Raw genomic sequence first — 14,186 nt, 5'->3', positions numbered from 1 at the left:
TCGCTTGAACAACCAGACAGAGAAAAACGTGTGGAAGGTGGCAACTTGCACCAAGAAAATGCCCAGATTTCTATCCACTTTTCAAGGCATGTGGCAGCAATGTGCCGTTGGCAGAGTTAGTTCCCGAGAGCAAAGGCTGATGAAGCTGCAGAGTCCTCTGCTGACCCAAATGCACCATGTACCAGGAGTACCTTCCAGCCAGAGTAAAGAAGGAATAAATATCCTGCCAGAGGCAAATGCTTGAAACTATCGAGAAACCAGAATTTGACATTGTACACCATAAGACAAAATGTGGATGAGCACATGTTTAACATAATCTTGTGGAAAGCTGCAAGATCATCACATAATTTTTAAAAATTCGAATTAATGGACCTTTGAAAACTGGTGACTAGTTATCATTGCTAAGATTGACAAAGGTGCAGGTGCCGTTATAGCGGGTCCAGGGGACGTTCACAAGAATGGTCCCAGGAATGAAAGGCTTAGCCTATGAAGAACGTTTAAGGACTCTGAGACTACACTTGATGGAGTTTAGAAGGGTGAGAGAGGGGGTTCTGATTGAAGCTTACAGACTACTGGATGGCCTGGACAGAGTAGATGTTGGGAAAATGTTTCCATTGGTAGGAGAGACGAGGCCCCAACAGCACAGCCTTAGAGTAAAGGGAAGACCGTTTAGAAATAGAGATAAGGAGAAAATTCTCAGCCAGAGAGTGGTGAATCTGTGGAATTCATTGCCACAGAAATCTGTGGAGACCAGGCCATTGAGTGTATTTAAAACAGGTTCTTGATTGTCAATGGGATCAAAGGTTATGAGGAGAAAGCAGGAGAATAGGGTTGACAAACTTACCAACCATGATTGAATGGTGGAGTAGACTCGATGGGCAGAAGAGCTGAATTCCAGAGGTGAGGTGAGAGTGACAGCCCTTGACATTAAGCCCTTGACCCTACATTCGACCAGGTGTGGCACCAAGGAACCCTAGCAAAACTGGAGTCATTGGGAATTGGGGATAGCTCTCCACTGGTTGGAGTCATGCCTGGCACGTAGGAAGATGGTCATGGTTGTTGAAGGTCAGTCACCTCAGCTCCAGAACATCTCTGCAGAAGTTCCTCAGGATAGTGTCCTCGGCCCAGCCATCTGCTCCTGTGCGTTATAGTCTTATGGTGATCCTGCAAATTCCAAAAGATGTGTACCCACAGGCAGGGCAAGCCATGACCAAACCTATGGATGTGAAACTTTCAGCGCACAATGGTTCATCGATTCCATGTGCAAGATCAGTTGTGTTGGAGTGCAAACAGAACTAATTCCCCTGAACTTTGTAGATATTCTACATCATAGACATGGCTGGATTAGTGATTGCAGGTACACCAGCATGCAATAACCTCACACTCCTCACAGTCCACAATCAAACATCTGATACACAACATGAAACTGCAGCAGACAATGTAAGAAATACAACTGAATATGAAAGAGTAATAGAACATTTCTCATTTCTTCTGAATTAGTGAAGCTCATTGCTGTGGAGAGATAAATAAGCAGCAGAGAATACACACCGCTGCCCCACTATGCATTTGTAATGAAAGGAGTGAAGGTTGAAAGCGTTGGATATGGCTCCAATCAACCATGCTATTTATGTCCTGGATGGGGTTGAACTTATTGAGTGTTGTTAGAGCTGCACCCATCCAGGCTATGTGGGGAGTATTCCATCCCACTCCTGGCTTGTGCCTTGTAGATGTCGGACAGGCTTTGGGGAGTCAATCTTGTTGCAGCATTCCTAGCCTCTAACCTGCTTTAGTAGCCACTGTGTTTATATAGCTAATCCAGTTCAGTTTCTGTTCAATGATACCTCCAGATGGGGGATTCAGTGATGATAACACCATTGAATGTCAAGGGCAATCTTTCGACTCTGTCTTGCTGGACATGGTCATTGCCTGGCACTTGTCCTGCACAAATGTCACTTGGCACTTTTGCCAGCCTAAGTCTGGATATTGGTCTGGCTTTGCTGCATTTGAACACGGACTGCTTTAGTGTCTGAGGAGTCATGAACGGTGCTGAACATTGTGCAAGTCTCGACGAACATCCCCACTTCTGACCTCATGATGGAGGGAAGGTCTTTGATGAAGATGGTTGGGCCTAGGACACTACCCTGCGGAGATGTTCTGGAGCTGAGATGACTGACTTCCAACAACCACGACCATCTTCCTATGTGCCTGGCATGACTCCAACCAGCAGAGAGCTATCCCCAATTCACATTGACTCCAGTTTTGCTAGGGTTCCTTGATGACACACTTGGTTGAATGCAGCCTTAATGTCAAGGGCTGTCACACTCACCTCACCTCTGGAATTCAACTCTTTTGTCTGTGTTTGAACCAACGCTGTAATGAGATCAGGAGCTGAGTGGCCCTGGTTGAACCCAAACTGGGCGTCACTGAGTTAAGTGCTGTTTGACCGCGCTGTCAACAATACCTCCACTAATTGCCGATAATTGATGGTGAACTGGTAGAGCGTTAATTCGCCACGTTGGATTTATTCTGTTTTTGCGAACAGGACATACCTGGGCAATTTTGCCACATAGCCAGGCAGACACCAATATTGGAGCTATATTGGAATAAAAGAAAATTTGGAGCACAAGTTTTCAGTGCTATTGCTGGAATTTGAGAGGCTTTGTGGTATTATGTGAAGTGAATCAAATTGGTTTCAGATTGGCTTCTGTGATAACTTGGCACCACTGATGTGGTCAAGATGGATCAACGGAGTGAACTATCAATCGAGTGTTTAATAATATAATGCCTGTGGACTGTTGTATGAGAATTAGGTTGGGGTTAACCTGAAAGGTTAGTTGCTCACTCTGCCTCTCTTATCTTGCCTGCATCCTTTTGGCTGAGTAAAGACCATGTGCCCAGCTCTATATTGGGGATGCTGGTAATAATATTAGTTTAGAAAAGAATCCTTTAGCTTTTTTAAAGTCAGCAGTCAGTCAACAGAGTGGGACCAACACTCCCCACCCCTAACCTGGAGGCAGTACTACCATTGAGCTACCCACAATCCAATCTGATAGTGGAAGTGGCCAGGGTGACAACCGATCCTATCAAGTAGGCCCAATGGATCCCTGGAGTGAGGCAAGTTAAGGGTATTGGGTGAGGGGGATTTAGCCACCCTTGGGAGGAAGGGTTTTGGGGGTAAACAAGGGAGGGGAGTACTGCCTGTGGTGTTTGACCCCAGTTTTTAAAAGCCATTTCTTCTCACCCAGTCACCCACCAACTCTCATCATCGATACTCTCTAATCAAGCTGTTCAGATCAATTATTGGGAGTAGTTAGAACTCAAGCCTGACATTTCTGGCTCAGGGTTAGGGACACTACTACTGCACCACAAGAGCCCTCCGACCCTATTATAACGTAGGCATGGTAACATTGAAGACAGCTGGCCTATTCGACTCAATTATCTGTTGAAAGATGGCAGCCCAGCCGACAGATTTGGCAGTCGCTCACGACCTGTGTTATGGTTGGGGTGGTGGGAGGCTAGCTTGGGACTGGAAAGAGAACTGTTGAATTGGGTGCACACCCTATCTTACATACCTGTGCCCAATTCCACCAAAAACACACCCAGGGGAGACAAGTAAAGTCCAGCCCTATGTTTTTTCCTCATTCATTCACAGGATGAGATTTGCTGGCCAGACCAGCATTTATTGCCCATCCCTAACTGCTAAAAGTCAACCATATTGCTGTGGGTTTGGAGTCACATGTAGGCCACACCAGGTAAGGATGTAAGCTTCCTTCCCTAAAGGGCAGAAGGACTTTTCCTAATAATCAACAATGGATTCATGATCATCATTAGACTCTTAATTTCAGATTTTTGTTGAATTCAAATCACTCAATCTGCCATAGCAGGAATTGAACCTGGGTTGCCAGAATGTTGACTGGGTCTCTGGATTAATTATGATAATACCACTAATCCAACATGTCCCCTTAACTATGTGTAGTAAAGTTCATTATTAATTGTGTCTGTTTAAGGCACGTTGGGGTGTGGGTCCAACCTCAGTGAAGAGCTCAGTGCCTCCTGATTGGCTACGATCTGAGGGAAGGCCCCAACTGAGGTATCCTTCCGGAATGACGATTGGGAAGGGCTGAAAAGTTGGGAGAAAAGGAGGGATAAGGGAAATAAACTCTGGAGCGCTTGTAAAAAAGTAGGGGAAGTTGCTGTCTCGAATGCACGAACTGACTGACCCAAACCTGATTTCTTTGATTGCAGTCCCTGAGGTTGTGAGGGAGACCCGGCAGCTGATAGAGGAAAGGAGGCTCCTGGACGCCCATGCCAAGCTGATGGAGATGGAAGGCTGGCGAGACAACATCCTTCAACAGCTCCACCGTGCCGGGAGGCAGGACACAGAAGGGGAGCGGATCGTCCTGTCCTACTTTGCTGTCGTGGGCCAGCTCAATGAGGAGCTCATCAAGGAACTCTGGGATGTCGTGGGCTCCGGCCTAGCCCTGGTCAAGCAGGACCCATCCCTGTTTGTCTCAGCGATCCGCATCATTGAGCGGGAAGAGGAGATGGACCGGGCGGCTGCGGACAGCCAAAGCCAACACGCCTTCCTCCCTCCCGGGAGGCCGAAGAACCTGCGGCAGACCTTTTTCAAAGTTATTGAGCAGTCCACCAGGGCACAGTTCCGGGCGAGGCAGACTGATACGAAGGGACCGGGCCTGGCCAGTCACCTGGCGGCCTTGCATAACAATATTCTCAGTGACCTCAAAGTGGTCAAGCACTTAATGGTGCAGTGCTGTCCTCCCCACTACAACATCCTCCAGACCTACGTGATGCTGCATCACAGTTGCCTTTCGGGGCATCTGCAGGATATAATCTCCTGGGACTTAGAGAAGAGTGAGATCTACACAGTGCTGAACTGGATACGCCATATTTACCACAGGTAGGTGGCAGGGGAACGGGACTCACAGATGGGTGTGGCACGCTGATCTGATTGAGAATGGCATTTGGAAGTGCCTTATTTGGTCAACAATGTTGTTTTATTGGCTGCAGGGAGGGGTAGTGTTAGGATTGATCTTGCCTTGCAGGTTAGCGTGGGCCCGAAGCCTGGAGGCTTGTCAGAGTGAACACCAGACCCGAGTCAGCTTGAGGAGGAATGACCTGCTTTCCAGGGGCCTCCCCGACACAGTATGTCAAGGGTGGGCCTCTGATTCCAGCCCAGGCCCTGTTCATGGAGGTCAAAGTTGGGATCCTGTCCCCATAAGGGAGCTGAAAGTCAGGCAATCCACCAGCCCTCTTGACTCTTCCAGGCCTACTGTGGGCCATCTCCCATCTGGAATGAGAGGGTGGGTCAGCTTCTGCAGGAGGTGAACGTGGGTGGCACATGGAGAATATTGGCGCAGGTGGGGAGGTGTCCCCAGCAAGTGAGTAGGCAGCACAGAGGGCACGTGGAGTTAGTGGTATTGGAGAATGGGTAGGTGTCGGCCAACGAGGGAATGTGTTGAGCGATGGGGCATGAGCCTTGATGGGAGATGGTTGCGGTAGCAGGGAGGGAGTGTGGTATCGGAGAGAAGACGGTGGACCTTCACCAGAGTAGAGGAGGATGTTGACCTTTGACCTACGCATGGCTGAGACTGCACTGACCCAGTTGGCAACCTCGGACCAGGCTGGCATGGTTTGGTGTCACAGTCTCCAATGCTGGTGCCAGGGCAAGAGCAGGTCTTGCCCACATGCTATCCCATTCAGCAGGACTTCCAGGTCCCTGTCTCAAAGTCGTGTCCCCAATCCCCTCCATCCGCAATGTCCAGGGATAATGTCCAGGAGTTGTGTAGGGCAGCCCCAGACCGACAGTGCTTGTCTGGGTGCACAGTCGGCTTTTAAAGAAGACACCGTCAGGAGATCTGGTGAGTGGCAAGTTGTTCCAGGAATGGTGCACATAAGATAGGTTGAAAACCAGACATGATACAAACTGTGGGCTGGGACAGCAACTAATACAGTGAGTTTGATAAGACTTAGCAAGAAAAATTCACTCAGCCTAGCGGCAAGAATGACTCCACCAAACTTCACATCACTCCCACTTTGCCAAACAAAAGCCATAAGGTCCTGTATATGAACCCACATAGCATTCAGAACAACGTCAGTGAATTGATCGTGTAAACTGAATTGAATAAATATGTTCACAAGAGCCGTTTCAGAGACATGGCTGCAGAATTGGTGTCCTGAGTATTGAGGAGCATGAGATATTCAAGAACAATAGGAAGTTAGGTCAAGGCAGGGAGACAGCAGACTTAACCGAAGGGTTTATCAGTTGAATAGTCACCGATGACCTTGGCTTAGGATGGGGTGGGGATGAGGAGTAATGGGGGTAGGGAGTTCCAAACAGAATTGATTCCGATGTCCCTGACGGTAACCACGAGAAGTAATGAAGAGGAGATATTAGATTCCTGTCATAATAGGATGACAATAATTATTGGTGATTAATCCAAGCATAAACTGGACAAATTTAGATTGTGAAGATTTTTAAAGGGATGTTTCAGGATAAGCACTTTCACCCTATAAAGACGCAAGGATAGGGCCCACCATCTGTGGTTAACTAAAGCAGTTATGGAGAGCATCAAACGTAAGGAAAAGAGCATATCATTATTCAAAGCTGAGGGTTGCTACTTAGACCGCAGTGATTGTAACAAGGTCAGCCAAGTGGACCTCATGGAATAGGAGTTCCCTGATTGGGGCTGTTAATCTGGTCCAATCAGGGAGCCCTGGCTGACAGGTATAAACAGGAGTGTCAGAGGTAACGTTCACTCTGAGAGCTGGCTCTGAGGGAGCTGGGTCAGTGTCAAGCACTCTCCATGTGGAAATAAAGGGGGACTTGTTGACAGGATACCAGCCTCTGTGGAGTTATTTCACAGACGACTGCTCAGAACACAAAGATTGACGGAGAATGGTTAAAAGATTAACAAATTAGAGTTTGACAGCAACAGCTGGGAATACAAAAACACATTGTAAGAGTTTCTATAGGAGTCTAAAAGGGACATGACTAAGTAAAGTGAATATTTGCCTCTAAAAAGTGAGTATGGGGGAATAGTAATAGATAATACATAAAGAAATGATGAATGGAGTGAGTAAATATTTCACTTCCGTCTTCGCTTGAGGATACAAACAGATCCCAACAATAGCTGTAACTCAGTAATGATGAAATGATAATCCCTAGGGATTACTGAGCAAGCTGATGGAGCTATAGGTTGAGAATTCTCTGGATCCTGATAGGCTTCAGCCAAGGGTCTGAAAGGTGAGGTAGTAGATGCATTGGTTTTAATTTTCCAGAGTTTAATCAAAAGTTTCATTTGTGAATCCTATTTGTGACGTATGTTTGGCATCTGCTGGTCCCTCCTGCACTGAACGTGCAACATTACATTGGTCAGTGCTCTGCCTTTTTTGTTCATTTTTTATTCAACTTCTGTTGTGCAGAATCAAAGTCCTCCTTCAAGATTGGTATCAGTTGTGGGGCCACTGTCTTTCTTGAAATATATTAATTACTTGAATTTGGATGGGTGGGGGACAATTTCAAAATGACACAAGACTTAGAAATATTGTGAACTGTGAACCGTGAGCTGGGGGCAGACCTTGAGGGCATAGGTAGCTGTGAGCAGTTAAAATTGAAAAATAGAGAAGCTTGAAGGGGGGCATTTTGGTGGGAAGAACACAGAGAGGCAATGTGAACTGAATGGTGCAACTAAAAAGGGATTCGGGAACAAAGGGGCCTTGGAGAATATGTGGATAAATCACTGAAAGTATCAGAGCTGGTTCACGAAGGTTGTTAAAAAAACATACAGTTCCACGCTTCAAAAACCGAGTCATTGAATAGAATAGCAACAAAGTCGTGCGATTTATACACTCTGGGTTGGCCTCAAGTGGAATATTGTGTCCAGTTCTGGGTACCACACTTTGGGAAGGATGTAAAGCATTTAGAGTGGATGCAGGAAATGTTTACTGGCACGGACCCAGAGATGATGAACTTCAATTTACTTGGATAAATTGCCGAGCTCTGATTGAGGTGCTCAAACCATGAGGGACCAGGAAAGAGCAGGTAGGGAGAAACTGTTCCATTGGAAGAAGGGTCGGGTGGTTGGTAGAGGCATACATGACAAGATGAGGAAAAACATAGGCCCTGACCACTATTTTCCAAAACTATCTTCTGAAAGGGACTGTGCTGTACAAGCGGAGAATGGTGGATGTGACCAGTTCCCCCAGTTTCACAAAAGGAGATGGGAGTAGGTGAAGTACAGGAATCCACAACTCCAAAACACAGTCCCAACACACTTCAAGAAACAGAAACTGATCAGGAGCAACCAGTGTCAATTTCCCAAAGCCAGCTCATGAAGGATTGAGAGCTGAACATGTGCAATATCTTCTTCAGATAATAATGGGCAGGTCTGAGCAGCTCGAGATAGGACGCAAGTATTGGAGCATAGGAGATGAGAGGCGTCTTTACAGAATTGAGGGGCATGGATAGGGTTAATTGTAAATGTCTTTACCCTGGGATGGGGGAATTCAAGACTAGGGACACATTTTTAAGGTGAGAGGAGAGAGATTTAAAAAAGACATGTGGGGCAAATGGTTTACACAGAGCGTGGTTCACATGTGGAATGAGCTTCCTGAAGAATTGATGGGCACAATTGCAACGTCTAAAAGACATTTGGATAAGTACATGAATAGGAAAGTGTTGAAGAGATACGGGCCAGGACCAGGCAGCTGGGACTAATTGAGTTTGGCATTACATTCAGCCAGAACTGGTTGGACCGAAGCATCTGATTCTGTGATGTATGGCTTTATAACTCTATTACAGTTATAGCTACAAGAAGTTGCTGAGAGACCTTTTCATACAAGTGATGACTTAAAGGTGTGACTTGACGGAGATTTCCCTCATTATAAATTGTGGTACAAAATCAGTTCTGAGGAAGGGTCACTGGACCCAAAACATTAACTCTGCTTTCTCTCCATGGATGCTGCCAGACCTGCTGAGCTTTTCAGCAATTTCTGTTTCTGTTTCTGATTTACAGCATTCACAGTTCTTTTGGTTTTTATTTATAAATTGTGGTAGTCTGTTTCTGCAGGTCTCTGATATTGTAACAAGAATATACAAAATTAAGGTTTTCGATATGGTAGCGTAGTGGTTGTGTTTCAGCACTAGTAACCCAGACATGAGATCAAATCCCACCATATCAGTTAGGGAAGTTAAATTCTGTTAAGTAAATCACTGGGGGGGAAGCTAATATTTTGCAACAATGAAGCTTCTGTAAAAACTCATCTGGTTTACTCATGTCATTTAGGGAAGGAAATTGTCCATTCTTACCAAGTATGGCCTAAATGTGATCCCATTTTTGTGTTTAATTGCCCTCTATCTAGTAAACTGCTCAGTTGTATTAGACAACTATGAAAGGAATTCCAACCTAGGCACCAGACGTGACAAAAGCACAATGCAATTTATCCTGTAAAGGCTTGCTCACTGAAATCCGGGGAATGGTTGGCAGGTTTGTGTGTCACACACTCGTCGTGCTCACAGAATTCAAACCATGTTCCAGACTCCTCCATCACCTTTCCTATCACACCAGCAAGGCAGCCCCATTCAAAGTGGTGACACAGTGGTTACATAGCAAGGGAGCAGTTAGCCTCAGGGTCCTCACTTCCTAAACCCTGAACTCCAGGTCATTTGATGCCCTCCCCCGGCTGACATATCAGCACCCCTCCTCCACGTTGAACAGCTTTTTGAAAGCAGCATGAGGGAGAGGAGGAAATAGAGACACATCACCAGCAATTAAACAAATGAGAGAGCGCAGGATCAGGAGGCAGTAACCATCAGATAAGATTGCAAGAGAGAGAGAACACAGACACCAGGTACAACACAAAGAGAAGAGAATAGAAATCCAAGATGGGCATTGTAGGAAGGTTGTGAGGTCATTGGTTGTTGAACAGCTGTTGTTAGTGACTGTGGACGGCACAGTGGCACAGTGGTTAGCACTGCTGCCTCACAGCGCCAGAGACCCGGGTTCAATTCCCACCTCAGGCGACTGACTGTGTGGAGTTTGCACGTTCTCCCCGTGTCTGCATGGGTTTCCTCTGGGTGCTCCGGTTTCCTCCCACAGTCCAAAGATGTGCAGGTCAGGTGAATTGGCCATGCTAAATTGCCCGTAGTGTTAGGTAAGGGATAAATGTAGGGGTATGGGTGGGTTGCGCTTCAGCGGGTCAGTGTGGACTTGTTGGGCCAAAGGGCCTGTTTCTGCACTGTAATGTAATCTAATCTAATCAGTTACTGGTTTAAAGCCTATCTGGTTCTCTGGTCTCCTTCAAGGAAAGGGACTGCCATCCTTACCCGGCCTGATCTATGTGTGGCGCCAGACCCACAGCAATGTGGTTGACTCTCAACTGTCCTCTTAGCAATTAGGGATGGGCAATAAATGCTGGCCTAGCCAGTGACACCCTCATCCCGTGAATTAATTTGAAAAAGAATTTATTCTTTGGAGCGTGGGAAGTTGAGGGATAACCTTACAGAGGTTTATAAAATCATGAGGGGCCCTGATAAAGTGAATAGCAAAGGGCTTTTCCCTAGGATGGGGGAATACAAAACTAGAGGGCATAGGTGAGAAGGGAAAGATTTAAAAGGGACACAAGAGGAAAATTATTTTCACACAGAGGATGGTTTGCATTTGGAGTGAACTGACAGAGGAAGTGGTAGATGCAGGTACAGTTGCAACATTTAAAAGACATTTTGACAGGTACATGAATAGGAAAGTTTTAGAGGGATATTAGATAAACACAGGCAAGTTTAGTTTGAGATTATGGTCAGCATGGACTGGTTGGACTGAAGGGTCTGTTTCTGAGCTGTATGACTCTATGATTAGTCATTTTAAAAAGTATACATTTCTAAATGAGTACAAGGCAAAGAGAGAATTTATAAACACACAGAGGGAGCTAGTTTGTGAGTAAGGGCTAAGAATTTCTAGGTTCTGCTAATCTCTAGTTTTCAGTTAAGGATAAGGTCAATGTAATTAAAGTTCCTGTAAGTAGAATAACTTGAAAGTTTAAATGACTATAATACAGGCCAAGGAATGTCAATCCTCTGACAAGCAGTGTCTTGTGGGTATTTCCTGTGACCTAGATGTGCCTCTGTGCAGAAAAGGTCACCAACTGCACACTTTCAGAGATCGAGTGGATTCACTGAGGTACATCTGAGAGGCTGAGACCTGAACAGATAGCGCAGCCAGGCAGGGGTAAGTCGGGCAGCAAGGCAATGGCTGACCACCAGGCAGGCTCACAGGAAAGGCAGGAGTCTCCCAGAGGTCTCGCTTGCTAATTCGTTTTCCCTCCAACAAATCAATGAGAATAATGGATTCCTGCAGGATTAAACCAGGGCACTATGGCTAGCCTGGCTGCACAGGAAGGGAGGTGGAAGAGTGCAAGAGCAGTTTTGATAGAGATTCTTTCGTTAAGGGAAAAGACAGGGGTTTCTGTCACTATGAACACGTTTCCGTGATGGTACATTGCCTCCCTTGTACTAGAGTCAGGGACATTTACAAAGTAGCTGCACAACCCCTACTGAGGGAGGGCCAGAGATCGGGGTCCATGTTAGTCCTAACAATTCTGCAGTAAGGAGCTTGTGGTCCTGCTATCAGAATTTAGGGAACTAAGGAGTAAATTAGCAACGAGACCTCTAACATAGTGTTCTCAGAGTTATTCAGTGCCCCGTGCAAGTTAGTTACTGAAACAGGAAGACAAGACAGATGAATGCATGGCTGGAAAGATGGTGCAGGAGGGAGAGCTTTGAATTCCTGGGAGACTGGGGCTTGCTCTGGGCAAGTTGGCACCAAGCCAGATGGTTTACACCTGAACAGAGCTGGGACTGAGTTCCTTGTAGCATATTGACAAGGGTATAAATGAGTAAATCAAGGAGGAAGGACCAGGAGAGAATAATAGAAAGTATCATCAGGGTGGAAAAAATACTAGGAGAGGCAGAAATTTGAAGGTGTTCAGAAAAGAAAGGAAAATGGAGGCATTTGAAGACCATAGCAACACTGGAGAAAAAGCTTGGTTCAGAGGATTGAAAGGACAGTATTGATTTGGCAAGAGCTAATGAACAAGAAAGATGCATAATTACGTTGATCAGTGTAATGTAAGGACCTGTCAGCTCCTGATCTTATTTCAGATGTGAATAAGTGACACAGATTCCAGAAGGGACATGAGAGTGACTGCCCTAGCATTTGAAGGCAACAAGAAGCCCCTAGTGACCTTAATGTCACTGATAATCCGAGGAAAGCTCGCACAATGGAAAATGGTTGCACTTGTTGGACGCCACAGCCCCAGGACATCTCTGCCGGAGTTCCTGAGGGTAGTGCCTTAGGCACTAACTTGGACCTTCCGTCCATCAGAATGCCACGAGTGGGATGTTCGCTGATGATTGCACAATGTTCCGCACCATTCGCCATTCCTCAAATACCAATGTCAAGATCTGTAGAGTTATGCAGGTATACAGTACAAAATCAGGCCCTTCGGCCCAACTCACCCGTGCTGACCAGGTTCCCTAAACTGAACCTGTTGCCTGCATCTGGCCCACATCCCCCAAAACCTTTCCTGTCCATGTACCTGTCCAAATCTCTCTTAAATGTTGGAATTGTACCAGCCTCTAACCCCAATAGGCTCAATTGACTGGTTTTTACCAATATCCTCAATGTTTTTGTGAGATTAATGGATGTTGAAAGAGACATTTTGCCAATGTTTTGCATCTTGCAGTCATCAATATAACACTGTAAAGGGAGGAGAAAGATTTTACTCTGTATGGAAACAGTGGTGATTGGTTTCAAGGTGAAAAGCTTCAACAAAATGTATGTTTTTTTTTCCCCACAATTCCACCTGACCAGACAGCAGAGTAGTTAAATCAGACCATAATTTGTCAGGGTGGGTTGGCTAAGTCTCCCTGCACCTATTCCTGTGCATCTTTCCATTGGAGGTCACTTGGTGCTGGAGGTTCATTGTAAAACAAGGTACTGCATGGCTCAATGCCTGTTGTATTGAATGGGAGTCCTCCCTTCAATGCTGAGGGTTGCACATACTGGTAGCCTGCCAGTAAATGACAGGGAACATCGCTCACGGTGTTCCTGTTTAATTTGGCTGAAATGGTGGCTGCCAGTCACTAGGGAGAACAGCAGTAGCTGGACGACAGCAAAGGAAAATAGATTTATTTGTCAAACCCTGTTCTGCCTCTGCGGTATCTAAAATTCTGTTATCCATTCCATGTTGTTATTCTTGCAAATGCTCCCTTCTTGAGACATTGTTGATATCTCACTGCACAGAATAGATCTTCCTGAATAGAGTTGAGCCAGACTTGGATGTTCCTGAGCTGACCCTAGTCCATGTCATGTGACAAAGAGAGTTGCTTCAAGGGTCTGTAGCACAGAAAGCCAGTTTTGAGCCCAGAAGGTGTCAACAAAGATGTAGAAAGCTGGATTTTAATTGGCAAAAGAAGGTCTGAGTTAACTGCAAAGATAGCACTGACGATTACAAAGTCACTCTTAAAAATGTTGCTCTTAAGGCTGGGCTATTTGACAGTTACCAACCAGCGAGAAAGGGTCTATTTCTGGAAGGGTTTTCGTCTGCAATATTTTCAACAGAAAACCCAGGGCTGGAGTCCTGAAACTCTGAGCCTTCCCATCAGCACCATACAGAACAGAAATCACCATTTATTACCCAGACCACAATATAACCAAACATTTGAGGCTGACATCAATGTAAACCTGAGAGAGTACAGCGTCATTGGAAGCAGCACATTTTGTCATTAAGTCATGGTCCTTAAATCCTGGTGGCTCAGTGGTTAGCACTACTGCCTCACGGTGCTAGGGACCCAGGTTCAATTCCAGCTTTGGATGACTGTGTACGCACTTTGCACATTCTCCCCGTTTCTACGTGAGTTTGCTCACAGTTCTAAGATGTGCAGGTTAGGTGGATTGGTCATGCTGAATATGGGGATAGGGTAAGTGGGATGCTCTTCAGAGGGTCAGTGCAGATTCCTGGGCCAATTAGCCTCTCCGTGCACTATAGGGATTATATCTGCCTGTTAAGGGACTCTAAGCTAATGTTCATTAGAAAGATGTTTATTTTACTGGACTAGTTATCCAGACAACTGGACTAACGATCTTATAGATGTGGATTCAAATCTTACC

The 14,186-nt window shown here is 45.8% G+C and overlaps 1 protein-coding gene across 3 annotated transcripts in view; it reads left to right on the top strand.

Annotated features, from left to right (window-relative positions):
- The window catches only part of exoc3l1 (exocyst complex component 3-like 1), a 104,170-nt gene that overhangs the window by 60,505 nt on the left and 29,479 nt on the right, over positions 1 to 14,186 (top strand). For all 3 annotated transcript variants that reach the window (XM_072547665.1, XM_072547666.1, XM_072547667.1), the window contains one exon: positions 4,246 to 4,918. In XM_072547665.1, the coding sequence (XP_072403766.1) occupies positions 4,246 to 4,918 (673 nt within the window). The remainder of the gene's footprint in view (positions 1 to 4,245; positions 4,919 to 14,186) is intronic.

This window comes from Chiloscyllium punctatum, chromosome 26 (assembly GCF_047496795.1).
Source record: "Chiloscyllium punctatum isolate Juve2018m chromosome 26, sChiPun1.3, whole genome shotgun sequence".
NCBI classification, from domain to species: domain Eukaryota; kingdom Metazoa; phylum Chordata; class Chondrichthyes; order Orectolobiformes; family Hemiscylliidae; genus Chiloscyllium; species Chiloscyllium punctatum.
The sequence above is the reverse complement of the archived record's forward strand: the minus strand, read 5'-3'. Positions and strand labels throughout refer to the sequence as shown.